Source organism: Protobothrops mucrosquamatus, unplaced genomic scaffold (assembly GCF_001527695.2).
Source record: "Protobothrops mucrosquamatus isolate PMUCROS unplaced genomic scaffold, P.Mucros_1.0 scaffold2588, whole genome shotgun sequence".
NCBI classification, from domain to species: Eukaryota; Metazoa; Chordata; class Lepidosauria; order Squamata; family Viperidae; genus Protobothrops; species Protobothrops mucrosquamatus.
Window position 1 is genome coordinate 58,892 of NW_015388644.1, and position 14,269 is coordinate 73,160.

Consider the following 14,269-nt stretch of genomic DNA (forward strand, 5'->3'; position numbering starts at 1 on the left):
CCGGCCTCCCCCCCCGCCTGCTTTGTGGCCTCTCCTCCTTCCCCTTCAGCAGCCACCCCCGCACCCTAGAGGCAGAGGGTGCCGAGAGCGACCGGCCCACATCTGGAATCGGAGTAACCGGACCCCCGTCCACCGGGACGGCCTCCCTCGATGGGCAGCCTGCTCAGCCAGGGCCTTTCCTTCGGTCAGGTCCCGAGGGAGGGTGGGCTTCTGCCCTGACGGCCCAAGTCTCCTTGAAACGTTCACACTTCTTGATCAGAAGAACCAAAGGGAGGGAGGGAAGCAGACGGAGCTTCCACAGAACTGAGCACTTGTTTTTTAATAGGACACTTGATTATTAATAGCAACCCCAAAGATCACCGGCTCTATTATTTCAGTATTGCTGGCTTGTCATGTTTTAAACCTCACTCACTATGGAAATGGTGTTATGCAGGTAAATTCAGACATGACTGAGGCAGCCTACAGGTGAATGATGATTTTTAAAAAGAAATATAAGTCTCTAGGCAACAATTCAGTCAAGTACAACTTTGATACGGTTTTATTTACTTACAAATACGTGTGCTCGTCTTCAGAAGACCCAAGCAGAGTTCCTCACTGGTCCAGCTCACTCTCGTTCTGCAAGGTCTTCAAGGCCAGGCCCCAGAGCGCCATGCTGGAGAAGGGGCCCTCGTTATTTCGGGGCTGGGCGGGAGCCACATGGCTGCTGGTGGGGTCCCCGTTCCAGCCGCTGCCCAGGGCACTTGCAGAGGAGCGAATGGAGGGCAGAGGGCCAGACTGCAGCGGTCCCTGCTCAGACGGGGGATGACTTTGTTTAAAAGTACAAGACTGAGCCGGTCCTTCTTGAGATTTACAGAGTTTGGCAGGATCCAAACTCAGTTTCTGAGCGTCTTTTCCCTCCCCAGGCCTTGCCCTGCCAAATGGGGCTCCAGGAGGTCCAAACTCCTTTGGCGAATGTCCCCTCGAGTGGGGTGGACATTTCTCTGATACTGACAGGAAGATTTCCTGGGTAAAGAAATCTGAACTTTGGGACTTCTCAAGATCAGGAGTTTCCATTCCGTGAGAAAACTTGTCTACAATAGCTGAACTTTCACTGTTAGCTTTACAGTGGGTTTTTTTGTGTCGACGTAAGACAGCAGAACGGCTGAAACATTTATTGCAGGTCTCACAGTGATAAGGCTTTTCCCCGGTATGTGTTCTGATATGTCTTCGCAAATCTCCGGATCCTGTAAAACATTTTCCTGTAAAATAAGATATGTATTGTTCTTTCAGCAAAGGTCAATGATTTAATTCTAAAATTACTACATTTTCATTCGTGCGGTTCATTGTTACGTGCACCTACACATCAAAAACAGACTTGTTCTCTACCGCCCCAGTGGGCAGATCAGATCCAGTAGGTTAAAACTGCAAGGAAGGGGCTGCCTATCAGGAGGGCCCCCCTGACTGTGCATGCTGTCAGCCAGCGGAAGAGGCTGCTGTGCCAAGGGGAGGGTTCTCCTTGGCGAGAGAGGCCTTTTGAAAAGAAGGTGGGAGGTTCTCTGCTGGAGAACCCCTGGCGGCTCCTTCGCGGCTGGGCTTTAGCCAGGCAACAACATTTAAGAGTCCTTCCAACTCCTGCATCTACGCTTCTGCCACAACTCCCTTCATTTTGAGCCGGGGGGGGGTCCCATGCTGGGAAAGCAAACTGTAGTAGTCCAGCTACTGTAAGAGACAAGGACACGAGGACATTGCAACGAAATCTGCAAAAAAGTGTTACATTGGAGACATTTCAAAGGATTTTTGAAGAAATGGGAAAGAAGCGTGAAGACACAATGGCAGCAACAACATCTGCCACTGCAAAAGTGTTATTTAACAGTTTTTAAAGAAATGAAAGTTGCAAAGGAAAAGAATTTTGAAGCATTTATAAGCTGACAGGATAAAGAAGTAAAACAAACCTCAGTTTATGCAGAAATACTGGAAAATAAAATAGTAGTCAGATATGAAAGGTAAACTGGAAATGCAGACAGTAAGAACGACTCATTTGGATTTATAATAGAGGGCTATAAAGCCACGAGGAAATGGGAGAAAGAAAATTTGGGTGGAAATTAAATCCTACAAAAGCATCTTACTGGGGCAAAGATTAAGAAGGTTAAGAGCAAAAGAAAGGAATATAAAGTGGATCTGCTGAATCAGGGTTAAAACCAGAAATACTTTTACAAAGTTCTGGCAACGCATCATAGACTGTTTGCTGACACTCGACAGAAACATTAATGAATTTTGGATTTACGGATGGGTAGAGGAGATTCGGGAAAGGTAATAGAGCCAAGAGGACTGAAAAATACTCAGTTTGCTTCTATTTGTAAAAGAAGATAGAAAGTCACTTCTGGAGATATTTTCTTTTTCCCCTACTTTTTCTTTCTCTTTGATTTCAGTTTTTCTATTGTTGCTTCTACTTTCACTTTTACTATCATTAAAATCTTTAATACTGTTTTTAAAAAGGATAAATGTTGTAATTTTATTGAATCTTAACGAATGCCTATAGTTTCCAGCTGAGACAGGGGATGTAATTCTTGAAGTCTATATTATGAGTATAACATATTGCCTGTTAATTCTTCTTTTGATGAGGAGGGGAAATAGTTTGATATTATTGTTTGAGTGATCAGTACCATGTCTGCTAAGTACAGAATTTTCACTATCTTCATATGTGTTCCAAAGGTACAACAGAACAATGAAAAGGTTAGCATTTTTAGTGGAACTTTCCAAACCACCAGAAAACCTTCTGACTTACCACAAACTGAACAGTTATATGGCTTTTCTCCTGTGTGTCTGATCCTGTGTTTTACTAATTTCCGTGGTAAATTAAATGACTTTCCACACTCGTCACATGTGAATACTTTTTCTGCTGCATGGTTCTTCTTGTGTTCCTTTAAATTACTAAAGTTACTAAACCCTAAATTAAGAGAGTTTGAATCAGAATGATCACTCACAGGGTGAAATAAATTACAATTAAAAATCCTTCCCCAGGGCCACCCCAGACCACAGAGCCCAGGCCAAACACGGGGGGGGGGACCTGAGCTTGCGAGGGTGAAACCTCTCCTCGCATTGACTCCTGGCCTACAAGGGGAGAGTCAGCAGGGACCAGCGCACCACCAGTGGCCTTGGGCCGCTGCTCATTCTGGCCACGGCCACCTGGCTGCTTTCAGAACCCCAGCAGGACGGTGCCGGCACCCAAACGAGGCCTAGCAGGGAAGAGGCACATGCCGGAATGACAGCTTGGCTTACTCGTCCAGGGAAGTTTAAGCAGACCTACCTCGACCACAAGTGTCACACAGGTGCGGTTTTTCTCCAGAGTGAATAATAAGGTGGCGCTGGACGTCTCCAGAGGCAGCAAACCTGTAACACCGTTGTGAGAGCCACTGTGAATGTCCCAATAAGCACTTTCTGCACCCTCCTCCCTTGAACGCATCATGTCCCTGGCAGGCAGACCTGCATTCTTAATCTAGCTGGAAGAAATTTAAGAGACCCAGAACTTTCCCATGCAGATATGTTAGCCAACGGATCTTCTGGGATGTGTTACCTTAGTGGACAGTGAAGAGTAAATCTCTACATATATGATTAATAGATATAAATGCATATAATATGTATGAATTTCACAGACATACAAACCTCTTCCCGCAGATTTCACAAATGAATGGTTTCTCACCAGAATGGCGACGCAGGTGAGTCTGAAGATTGCCTGCCTACAAAGATAAATAAACGTTTTTAACCAGAGAGGTTTACAGTTGGAAATGAAGACCTTCAAATAGTTCCTTAGGTTAATCCTGATACTTGAAAAATAAGAGCAACCCCCTCCCCTCCAGGTACCATTGTGTCGTATCTGAAAAGGGGGGAGGGGCCTCCTTTAGGCAGAAGCAGCAGAGAATTCAACCCTTTACCAGACCTGGGACTGCAAAGACTTTGCTCCCCAACAGCAGATGGGCTGAACACAAAGCACCTTCCCCCCCCTCCAGGGCAGGTACTTCCAAATGGAGGCAAGGCCCTTCTCCTGTGGTATGAAGAGCTTTCCTCTCCTGGAACCAGCCTCAAGTGGGAGAGGGCGATTGCAGCTGTCATGGAAGGGGGGATCCGAAGTGACTTCTTCGGCCAAAGGCTATCGTCCTTTCACCGGGCACAGAGGAGCAGGAACAGGCAACCCCAGAGCAAGAGGGCAGCACTATGATGGCATCAGGGCTCAAAGCTCAGCATCCAAGCCTACATTTCTGCTCAAGGCAGAAGAGACTTTAAGATATTTATGCTTAGCTCTCCCTTCCCCGAAGGTGTGTGTGAGGGCCGCTCTCGCTATCCAGCTGCCTTCCTTGCAGACGTTTAATGAAAAATACGGTCCAATGCGATCATTTATTGCAGGAGGAAGAACAATGTGAAGTTTCCAGTTAGAAATTTGGAAACAGAATCAATGACAGGACAAATACTTAGGGATTAGGAATTCGTTCTCTCAAACTAGAATCCAGAACTTTTTTCATATCTGAAAATGGTACATGGTCATAATTTCTGAAGCTAACTTTAGGAAAGATAGGATTCCTTAGCAACACCAATCATGGGGAACAGAAACCATGTTTATTTTTTTTTCTGGTGAAACATATTTCTTAAAATTGTTTATCTTATTTTATGATTCTTGTAGAATTGCCATAAAATCATACTGTGTACAATCTATTGCCTGATCAATAGAAAGGGACTAGGTAGCATCTAAACAAAAATAAACTTAAATACAAAAGAATATTATTATACAAAATATTAAAACTCCTACCTGTGAGAAACATTTTCCACAAATGTTACATTCAAAAGGCTTTTCACCTAAAAGAAGAAGCAATTATATTTGCACTTCTGACAACTAACATTGAATGTATATAAAAAGGCAAAATGGCCATTTGCCTTTAAGTCAACATAAAAATAGCCAAGATGCCGTTTATATTCAACATATTTTATATTCACAATTCCCCTTAATATACAGATTAATTTTATTTTGTATTAATAAGGCTTAATGCAAAATTAACTTAATTGTACATTATTCTGTGTTTACCCAGGAGCAAGTCACACACAGTTTAACAGAGCTGGACCATAAGTGAATACAAAATTGCCATTTTGAAATTCTTCACCATAAAGCTGGGATTTGGAACTTAGTGGTGTAGGCCCCAAAGAAAATTCTGGTCATTGGAGTGAACAGATTCTATAAGCACCTTAACATCCCTATGATACAATAAGATCATAATGTCTTTTTTTTTTTTACAAATCATTTCCTTTTTCCTTTGGAATGGCTGTAAATGGTAGTATATGAAATATGTATCAACTATGGCAAAGCAGAGTAACTTTTTTATGCAAAAAGTTCTATCAGGGAAACCAGGTAATAATTTTTTTAGAAGTGCTATGACTGGCCCTTATCAGAAAAAAAAATTGCACACCTTTACTGGAAAACACACACACACACACACACACCCTGAATGTTTAAGCGCCTTCCCAGGGATGGAGGCCATTTGAGGAGGGCCATGAGACCCGATTACCGCAGGAGGAGGACCTGGGAGATCATGGCGGCACCAGAGCCTCCCTGGGCCACCAACGCCTTTTCAGCTGCTAAGGCCACATTCCAGCTGGCTCCCCCTGCGGTCGGTCGGTCATTCGATAGCCGGCCGGCCGTGTTAACTGACTGTACCTGTGTGAGACCTTACGTGGAGCTCCAGGTTGCTCGGATGTTTAAAATCCTTTCCACACAACGCACAAGGATACTGCCTCTCTGGAGGGGAAACCTTGCATGGGCTCCCTGGCCCAGACAGCTCCCGGGACGGCTCCAATTCTACACATTCGGAACTCACTAGCCCACTGGGACGTTTCCCTTCAGGAACTACAAACGTGATCGTCCTTTTTGTGCTGCTCTGACTTCCTAATTCGGTTCCTTTTGCAACGGCTCTGTCAGGATCACGTACTGAAGACTGCTCAGGAGACCGTAACAGATTCAGTTTTTGAAGGTGGATAGCTTTCTTAAGCCTCAACTGTTTGGCTGGCTGTAGGGAGGTGTCCTCCGTGTCTTGGTCCTCGGGACAGTCATGTAAGGACTGAGCGAGAAAGGCTGGTGGCAGGGGGGGATCAGACGACTCCAAAGTACATTGGCTGACGTTGCACGAAGTAGCATCCTGAGCCGTGTCTTGGGCTGGAGATATTACAAAATCAGGGGGCAGTTCTAGTAACCCCTTGTTGCTGGGACAAATAGTTTGTTTGCAGAACTGCTTGCTATAAAAGTTTCGGAGCTTATAATGGCCGTTTGGCAGTTTAAAGGACAGATCCGCTCCAACATGGTCCAAGGAGTCTTGTTTCGGTTTGGTTCTCTCAGCTGATGAGCTGTGAGGTACACAAGGCTGCGGCCCAGCTTGCCGGTCATCCAAGACTTTACAAGCAGCAGTTGAACAAACATGGAGCACATCATAATGTCCACAGTGGGTATCAACAACCAAAGTATTTTGCAAAGAAAATGTATCATTGCCAGTCAGACTGGCTGGCTGCTGTATGGATCGGGAGGTTTTTAAAAAGGAGTGACACAGATTCAAAATATTCTGCACCTGCAAGCACTGTGCAATATCCAGCAAGTTCTGTATATTATCCTGGTTGAGGTCAAGATGTGCAGTGTACATATAATCCAAGATCTGGCCTATGCCACCCACGTTCTTAATGTCCAAGTGAAAAACATCATTCTTCTGGCTTGGAGAATTTTGAAACAGGGTCCTAGGAAAGAAAAGCAGAATTACAAACAAGGGGTACATCTGCTTATCCTCAAATCCCGTTTATAGACATTAACATTACATTGGCCCATCCCACCCAGTCGGGCAGGGAAGGTATGTTGGAGACCTTGTTAATTAAAGAGCTTCGACTAGCAGAGTCCAGGAAGAGAGCCTTTTCTGCCGTTTCTCCACCCCCCCCAAAAAAGTGGAATATTTTCCCTCAGAGGCGAGGCAGGCCCCCACCCCCCTGGCCTTCCCAAAAGGATCAAAACTTGGCTCTTTGGCCTTGCATGGAGAGCCCATAGGAGCATGCAGCGCAGGGTCTGGTTAGTCCTTGAAAACCTCCCCTTGCCTTTTAACTCATTTTCACAGCATTTAATCCTCCTTACCTCCTTCCTTCTAAACTATTTTTCTATTTTTTAAACTTTTATATATACTTTTTAATATTTTTAAATTTTTATTGTACACTGCCCAAAGTCCCTCTCTGAGGAGATTGGTGGCTCAAAAGCGTGAAAAATAAGTAAGTAAACATAAAAGTGCACATATTCATCAATGTTTTAAAAATCTTGCTCACAGCATTTGGTTAGATAATAATTGCACAACAATATTACTGAAAGCAGCAATTTTTTTTATAGCAAACATACATATTGGAATTTGCAATTTCAGTCTCTGACACAGTTTCAGTCTATGATATTAACTGGAAAAAAAAACATTTAAAGGTCATCTTTTAATCCTCCTATATAATTTCCGTTTTCAGAGAGCACAAAGGATGGCAGGATATCCTCAATTGAGTTTGTAGTATTGCTGGTGGTAGCAACAGACAGCTATGTTTGAAGTCACTGGATCTGAATGTAACCTAAGTATACGTAACATTTGTTGTGAACAAGACTTTGTGGTTTGACATTTTGCATTTTAATTTTACACTTGTGTATGACCACACATTAATTAATAATGTATTTCCTCTTAAAGAACTTATAGAACTAGAATGAGTGCACACTGCTAGTAAAGGAGTTTGTAACCAACTCAGTTAGAGCAAATCATAGTCGATACTCCTAGATCTCGGTAAAAAGCTTAACGCATACAGGGATCCTTATTCAGTGCAAGCATTTCTGGAAAACTTTCTCATTATATACACTGTCTTGAGTTCTATGAAAGAGAGTGGATATAATAGGAAATGTATTTACTTATTTATTCATTTAAGGAATGCCTGTGGCACAGTGATCCTAGACAACAACCATTAAAAAGAGCAATATAAAAACATACCACACCCATCCCATCAGGTGCTGGACCAGCCATACAGTTCCCCCCCCCGACTCTTAGCACAATGCTTGGGAGAAGAGTTTTTGGAAGGCTAAAAGAGTTACACACACACACACCCCAATATCAGTATAGCGGAGGGCTATACTGCGTAGAGCCAGGGCATCTGCACGCACAGAAGGCATGCCTCCAAGGTCCCATCAGATTATGTGTGAGGGAAGGGACCTGGAGCAGGTTGACCCTGTTCTGATCCAGTGGGACTGGCCGATGCTCTTTGGGAGACAGTCAGTCAGCCCCTTGCACCGTCATGACACCTCTGGGGACCCTTGTGGACCCTCCCGCCCGGCCCCTGCAGTCCCTCTCATGGACCCTCCTGGATATTCCCTGATGTATGTAGCACCTCTCGCGCATCCTTGCTGACACCTGCAGCACCTCTTACATACCCCAGTGGACCCTCCCCCCCACTGCTCCCCCCTTCTCTTTATCTCTCTCTCTCTCTCTCTCTCTCTCTCTCTGATCACAGGACTGTGGGCCACCCTAGGAAGCTGGACCGCTGCTCTAGAAGAATAGAGAGAGAAAACCTTTCCCAAACTGTTGACAGGTAAACTACACGGATGCATCTACATGACATCGAGCCAAGACCTTGCACTGCTCATAGTATTTTTATGCAATATAATTATATCTTTTTTAACATGTATTGTATATGAAATTAGATTCCTTAATTTTAAAACAGAAAAACACATTTATAGATAATCAAAGCTTTTATTTTATTTTTGCAGTTGGTAACAGTTTTTAGGAGCAACATCACACCATGTTTTCCTTATTTCATTTTGCTTTCTGCACACTGTCCAGAATCCTGGCGATTGGGGAAGTCTGTAAGAATTGTAAATATATAACTCTTGTTAACTTAATGGCACTTCTGCCTCCCATGCCCTACTTAATATTCATTAAAATAGTTTTTACTAACATACCTAAAATATTGGCTGAAAGCAGCCAACACATTTTTATGTGCTTTGAAGGAGACACCTCTGACCACCAACATACAATCACAGAGAAGACCTTGTATCCGCTGATTGTGGAGCTGCTGAAGGAGGTGGCAACTGTGATTAGCAAAAGCATCCATGCTAGAACGTGTCTATGTTACCTAAAAGACAAAAAAAAAAAAACATTTTACGTATGCAGTTATAAGCATGTGCTAAATTGTGTAGGCATATACATCAGAGCTGCTCTACGCAAAAGGATTAAATGTTATATTGTTTTAAAATGCAACCCAAATCCCAGCAGACAGACAGCTTTGCCAGAAGAGCCCCATTTCATTTTCTGACCAGGTCGCTTCCTTAACAAACTAAAGGCACACAGTAGACACGGTGTATCTTGATTTTCCTAAAAAGCCTCTCATAATTAGAATACTAGTCCTCAGATTACGACCACTTGTTCAGTGACCAACATTTTGATGGTGTCCAGTTTGCAATTATGAGGGTGCAGCAAGCTGCAGTCACATGACCGCAACTTCCCACGTTTTCTGCCAGCTCTTCATAAGCAAAGTCAATGGGGAAGCCACTAGGAATTCGGAAATGACTCCCTGCCTGCTTGCCTGCTACTGCTGTCTTCCCGCTGAAGGACCTGTGCAGCCCTGGGGTTACAACAGCAACACAGACTGCCGGGATTCCCAATGCTAAGCGATGCAGTCACACGATGTTGCGCTTTATGACCGCATCGCTTAGCAACAGCAAGTCTGGTACCAATTGCCAAAGTAACCTGAAGACTACCTGCACCTATTTCATTTTTTATTGGCATTGGGATGCGTCCACGGGTGGCTTAAGTGAAACAGCCTGCAAATATGCAACTTAGCAGCAATGTAAGTGGAACAAACCCAAGCCACGAGTAGCAATCTAGGCAGGACATAGTGAACTGTAGGGGAGGAAGCAATTCCACAAAATGCTACAAAAATCCAAAGGTGGCACTTTGACAGGGTGAGCCAGGGCCAAGATGAAATATATCCGACGAGCTTATTGTGCCCCAAGCAGCCGAGGCTGCAGCCACTCTGCCAACTGAGAGACAAGGAAGAAAGGGACGGCCCGACATCAAGAGAACTCTTGGGAAGAAGCTGAAGAAGGACGGATGAGATCCCGGCTCCTGGGGAGAAGCCCAGAGGCACCTCCCGCAGACGACCAGAGAGTGGGTGGGTGACGGGGCACCCAGAGCCGAGGGCGGGAACACCTTCCGAGAGGTGGTGGTCTTCAGGTGGTCCTCAGCTTACAACAGTTCATTTAGTGACTGTTCAGTTACAACATCACTGAAAAAAGTGACATGGCCATTTTTCATACTTACGACCGTTGTAGCATCCCCCTGGTCATGTGATCAAAATTCGGATGCTTGCCAACTGACCTGCATTTATGACGGTTGCAGTGTCCCCTTTTGCGACCTTCTGACAAGCAAAGCCCATGGGAAAGTCAGATTCACTTAACAATCATGTTACTAAGTTCACAACGGCAGTGATCCACTTCGCAAATGTGGCAAGAAAGGTCGTAAAATGGGACAAAGTTCACTTAACAACAGTCTTGCTTAGCAACAGAAATTTGGGGCTCCGTTGTAGCTCGAGGACCAGCTGTACATAATGGGCAAGATGAAGAAGTCTCAGCCTTTCCTTATTCTGGAAAAGGAAGGAAGGAAGGACAGGAAGGACAGGAAGGGAGGGAGGGAGGAAGGACAAGGAGGGAGGGAGGAAGGAAGGAGGGAAGGAAGGACGGGAAGGGAGGGAGGAAGGAAAGAAGGAAGGAAAGAAGGACAGGAAAGGAGGAAGGGAGGAAGGAAGGAGGGAAGGAAGGACGGGAAGGGAGGGAGGAAAGAAGGAAGGAAGGACAGGAAGGGAGGGAGGAAGGACAAGGAGGGAGGGAGGAAGGAAGGAGGGAAGGAAGGACGGGAAGGGAGGGAGGAAGGAAAGAAGGAAGGAAAGAAGGACAGGAAAGGAGGGAGGGAGGAAGGAAGGAGGGAAGGAAGGACGGGAAGGGAGGGAGGAAAGAAGGAAGGAAGGACAGGAAGGGAGGGAGGAAGGACAAGGAGGGAGGGAGGAAGGAAGGAGGGAAGGAAGGACGGGAAGGGAGGGAGGAAGGAAAGAAGGAAGGAAAGAAGGACAGGAAAGGAGGGAGGGAGGAAGCCAGCTCCCCCTTACCGCCCCCCTCCAAAAATCCCCCCAGAAAAAGCGACTCACGGCCAGGCGGGCGGAATCCCGGGCGGGGGAGGGGGGGAAGGAGGAGGAAGAGACGAGCCGCGCGCCCCCGCCATTTGGACGCTTCCAAACGGGCACTCCCCCCCGCCGCGGCAAGACGTCGGCCACTCCCGGCCGGAAGTCGCCACCATAGAGAGGAGGCGGGACGTCCAGCGCCATCATAGAGAGGAGGCTGGACGTCCGGAGCGCCTCGCGAGCGCCGCCGGAACGGGCCTCTCCCTGCGCGCGGGTTCCCTTCCGCTCGGGCCGCTTCCTTCCGGGCTGAGCCGGTCTGATCGCCCGTGGGAGGACGCGGCGCTCTCCCCACCCGTGAGCGGTTCGTGCTCCGACTGGCGGGTTTCCCCCCTCCCCCACCCCCAGGGCGGCCTCTTCCCGCCTGAGGAGGGGGGGCAGTCCTTCCCCTCCAGGGCTGGGGGGTCTCGCTGTGGCCGGGCGTGGGGGGGGGGAGACTGAGGGATGGGGGGCGGGGGGAATAAAAAGCGCCGGTTGCCTCGGAGACCGGCAGGGGGCACCCGCTCTCCTCCTCCCCCCTCCTGGGCCCCCTCCTTTCCGCATCTCTTGGGGGGGCGTCGGGGGGGCAGCGTTGGTTCCCCCCCCCCCTTTGTGGCTGTTAAGGATGAGGAGGCAACTGCCGGCAGCGGCTGTGGCGGTGTGAGGTTCCCTGTGGGCCGCTCCCAGTTGAGAGTAATTCTCTATGGTGTGGTGCTTGGGTCGTTTTCTTCTTGGAAGTAGAATTTCTAATCCTACATTAAATGCAGCATCAGATTTTTAATTCTGTTTTCAATTTATTTCTAGGATTTGTGGAGGAGCAGCGAATCAGACTTGGGAGAGAGAGAAACAATTAGTTTTCCAGAATGGTGTTTTTTACGTGTAACGCCTGCGGAGAAGCCCTGAAGAAGGGACAGGTGGAAAAGCATCTGAATATGTGCCGACACTGCCAGTGTCTGTCTTGCATGGATTGTGGGAAGGATTTCTGGTAGGTTGAAACCAATTGTGATGTACTTGTGATGTGTTCTTTTTCTTATGTTGAAAATAATAATAATAAAAAAAAAATTTTGAAAAGAAACCGGCTTGTTTCTCCTTCGGCAGAGGAAGCTTTTCGATGGGCTTCAGCCGTTGCAGCATCAGACCAGCCTTTTCCGAGCGTGAAACTTAAGCAGGCTAGCTTGCTGCCAGCAAGGGCCTTGCTAGTGGGCTGCCTGGCAGCTCCAGAGCTGTGAGCTGGACTGGGATGTCCGAAAAAAGGCCCTGTGTTGTTACCAAGAGATGTCCATGGAGTTCTCCGGCATCCAGGCTGACCTGAAGGACACCGTTGAAGTATTGGAACTGTGGCTTATCCCCCTTTCTAGCCAAATCAGAAGCAGCTAAACTAAACAGTAAACATACTATGTATCTCAGATTATAGGGGAAGAAATCTCTAGGAACATCTGGGGAAGTAATAGAAAGGTTAATAGAGCCCAATGTGGGCAACCTATGGAAAATTGACAGGAAATAAGAGAATTAATATAATGTTGCATTTTGAGAAAAGGTAAAATTGAAAAGGGGAGGGGGGAGAGATTTAAAACTTCTTAAGGTTAGCCTAGATAATTTATTATCTCTGCTTGAACACAATCTTGAGTTCGGCACATAGAGTTTATTTCTTCCAGTATTGCATTTGTATAGTGCTGGATTTTAGCAAAAATGACTCCGAGGGGTTTACCACTGAAAAAAACAGTAATAACAGAAAAAAACTGCAAATTCATCAGCAATTACAAAGCAGTAAGTGTAATGGTGACTTCTCAAAGTCCCTCTGGAAGCATTCTGTCTTCAGCCGCTTCCCAACACCAATAATGAGGCTGCCAATCTAATCTTGAGGAGGAGAGCATTCGGTAAGGGAGGGGTTGCTGCAGAGAAACATTGCTTGCGAACCCCTGCCCTTCTGCCCAGCATTTGGGCGGCATTGAAAGATGTTGGCAGGTGGTCCACCCTGGAGAAGTATTCCGTAAGGAGGAGGTGGTTCTCTAAAAGCCTCTATGCCACAGGTGTCAAACTCGTCATGTCACGTGACATGTCACGACGTATCTCGACTCTCTTTGCATTGCCGGCCATGGGGTGGGCGTGGCTTCGGTATGATGAAACCGGCCCACGGGCCTGCAGTTTGACACCCCTGCTCTGTGCCAAGCAAGTTCTTTGCAAAGACCAGCCTTTTCCAACCTTTTCACCCTGGAGAAAATCTTGACACAATTTTTAGTCTCAAGGGACTCCAGAATAATAATAATAAAAAAATACTTGTACTTCACAATACAACTCATTTCTAACCTGCAAAATCCAAATTTTGCATTATTTACAGAGCAGACTAGCGGGCCAGCAGCTGAGTGGGGGCAGGCAAACTTTCCCAGCATTGCACGGCATAAGAAAAAACAATTATTTCCCCCCCCCCCACTGTCATGCCCTTTTGTGGGGCAGTTGGGAAAAAAGCTAGCTTAGATCTACCAAAGTCTTTTAAGTTAATTATGCTGCTTTAATATATTTCAGCAAAATGTTTGGGAAGAGCTCTGCCAAATGCCTTCCGTTAGGGGTTATTTATATCTGCACTTATAATGCAGGGATGATGATTATAAACACCACGTGAAGTGCCTAAGTGAAGATCAGAAGTATGGAGGAAAGAATTATGAAGCCAAAGTCCCCAAAGGAGACGTCAAGCAGCAGGAGTGGATTCAGGTGAAGTAAACCAAACACACCAGAAATTGCATTTAATTTAAAAAAAAACATTTTCATTATTTGTTATACCCCACTCTTTTTATAATGGTGCCCAAGGCCCAGTAAAATGCAATAAAACTAATGTAATATAATGCTGTGTATAGAGCACGGGTCGGCAACCCGCGGCTCCGGAGCCGCATGCGGCTCTTTCAGCCGTCTCCTGCGGCTCCCTGTCCTCAGCCACCATTTGCAGTCCGGGAAAAAAAAAGTAGGGCTAAAAAAAATTCAACCAATCAATTCAAACTTCTCACGAAGTTTGAATTGATTGGTTGAACTTCTTTGGTTTGTGGGACTGCCCACAAAC

General features: G+C 46.1%; 2 protein-coding genes and 1 long non-coding RNA gene across 5 annotated transcripts in view; 1 reads left to right on the forward strand and 2 right to left on the reverse strand.

Moving 5' to 3' along the window:
* Positions 1 to 591: 591 nt before the first annotated feature.
* Positions 592 to 8,408, reverse strand: ZBTB49 (zinc finger and BTB domain containing 49). Its single transcript, XM_029285950.1, has 7 exons — positions 8,398 to 8,408; positions 5,681 to 6,744; positions 4,781 to 4,827; positions 3,643 to 3,716; positions 3,287 to 3,369; positions 2,765 to 2,926; positions 592 to 1,238 (listed from the first exon to the last, which is right to left on the reverse strand). The coding sequence occupies exons 1-7, from the start codon at positions 8,406 to 8,408 to the stop codon at positions 592 to 594; spliced, it is 2,088 nt and encodes a 695-aa protein (XP_029141783.1).
* Positions 8,409 to 8,762: 354 nt separating this feature from the next.
* Positions 8,763 to 11,236, reverse strand: LOC114922146. Of its 3 annotated transcripts, none has more exons than XR_001549075.1 (3): positions 11,209 to 11,236; positions 8,969 to 9,141; positions 8,763 to 8,870 (listed from the first exon to the last, which is right to left on the reverse strand). It is a non-coding gene; the product is annotated as an uncharacterized LOC114922146 (long non-coding RNA). The 3 variants fall into 3 exon arrangements; XR_001549076.1 differs by lacking the exon at positions 11,209 to 11,236 and adding an exon at positions 10,386 to 10,514; XR_001549077.1 differs by lacking the exon at positions 11,209 to 11,236 and adding an exon at positions 10,329 to 10,343.
* A 216-nt stretch (positions 11,237 to 11,452) lies between these two features.
* LYAR (Ly1 antibody reactive) overlaps positions 11,453 to 14,269 on the forward strand; it is a 12,854-nt gene continuing 10,037 nt past the window's right edge. Inside the window, exons 1-3 of the mRNA XM_015825305.1 lie at positions 11,453 to 11,542; positions 12,022 to 12,202; positions 13,812 to 13,926. Of these exons, the coding sequence (XP_015680791.1) occupies positions 12,081 to 12,202; positions 13,812 to 13,926 (237 nt within the window). The 5' untranslated portion in view covers positions 11,453 to 11,542; positions 12,022 to 12,080. The remainder of the gene's footprint in view (positions 11,543 to 12,021; positions 12,203 to 13,811; positions 13,927 to 14,269) is intronic.

Bases quoted from the DNA above. Each gene is read 5' to 3' on its own strand.
- ZBTB49 (XM_029285950.1), bottom strand. The intron at 3,370-3,642 runs GTTTGTATGTCT...ACGGTGTTACAG, and splicing joins TGTGAAATCTGCGGGAAGAG to GTTTGCTGCCTCTGGAGACG. The intron at 1,239-2,764 runs GTAAGTCAGAAG...CTTATTTTACAG, and splicing joins ATATAACTGTTCAGTTTGTG to GAAAATGTTTTACAGGATCC.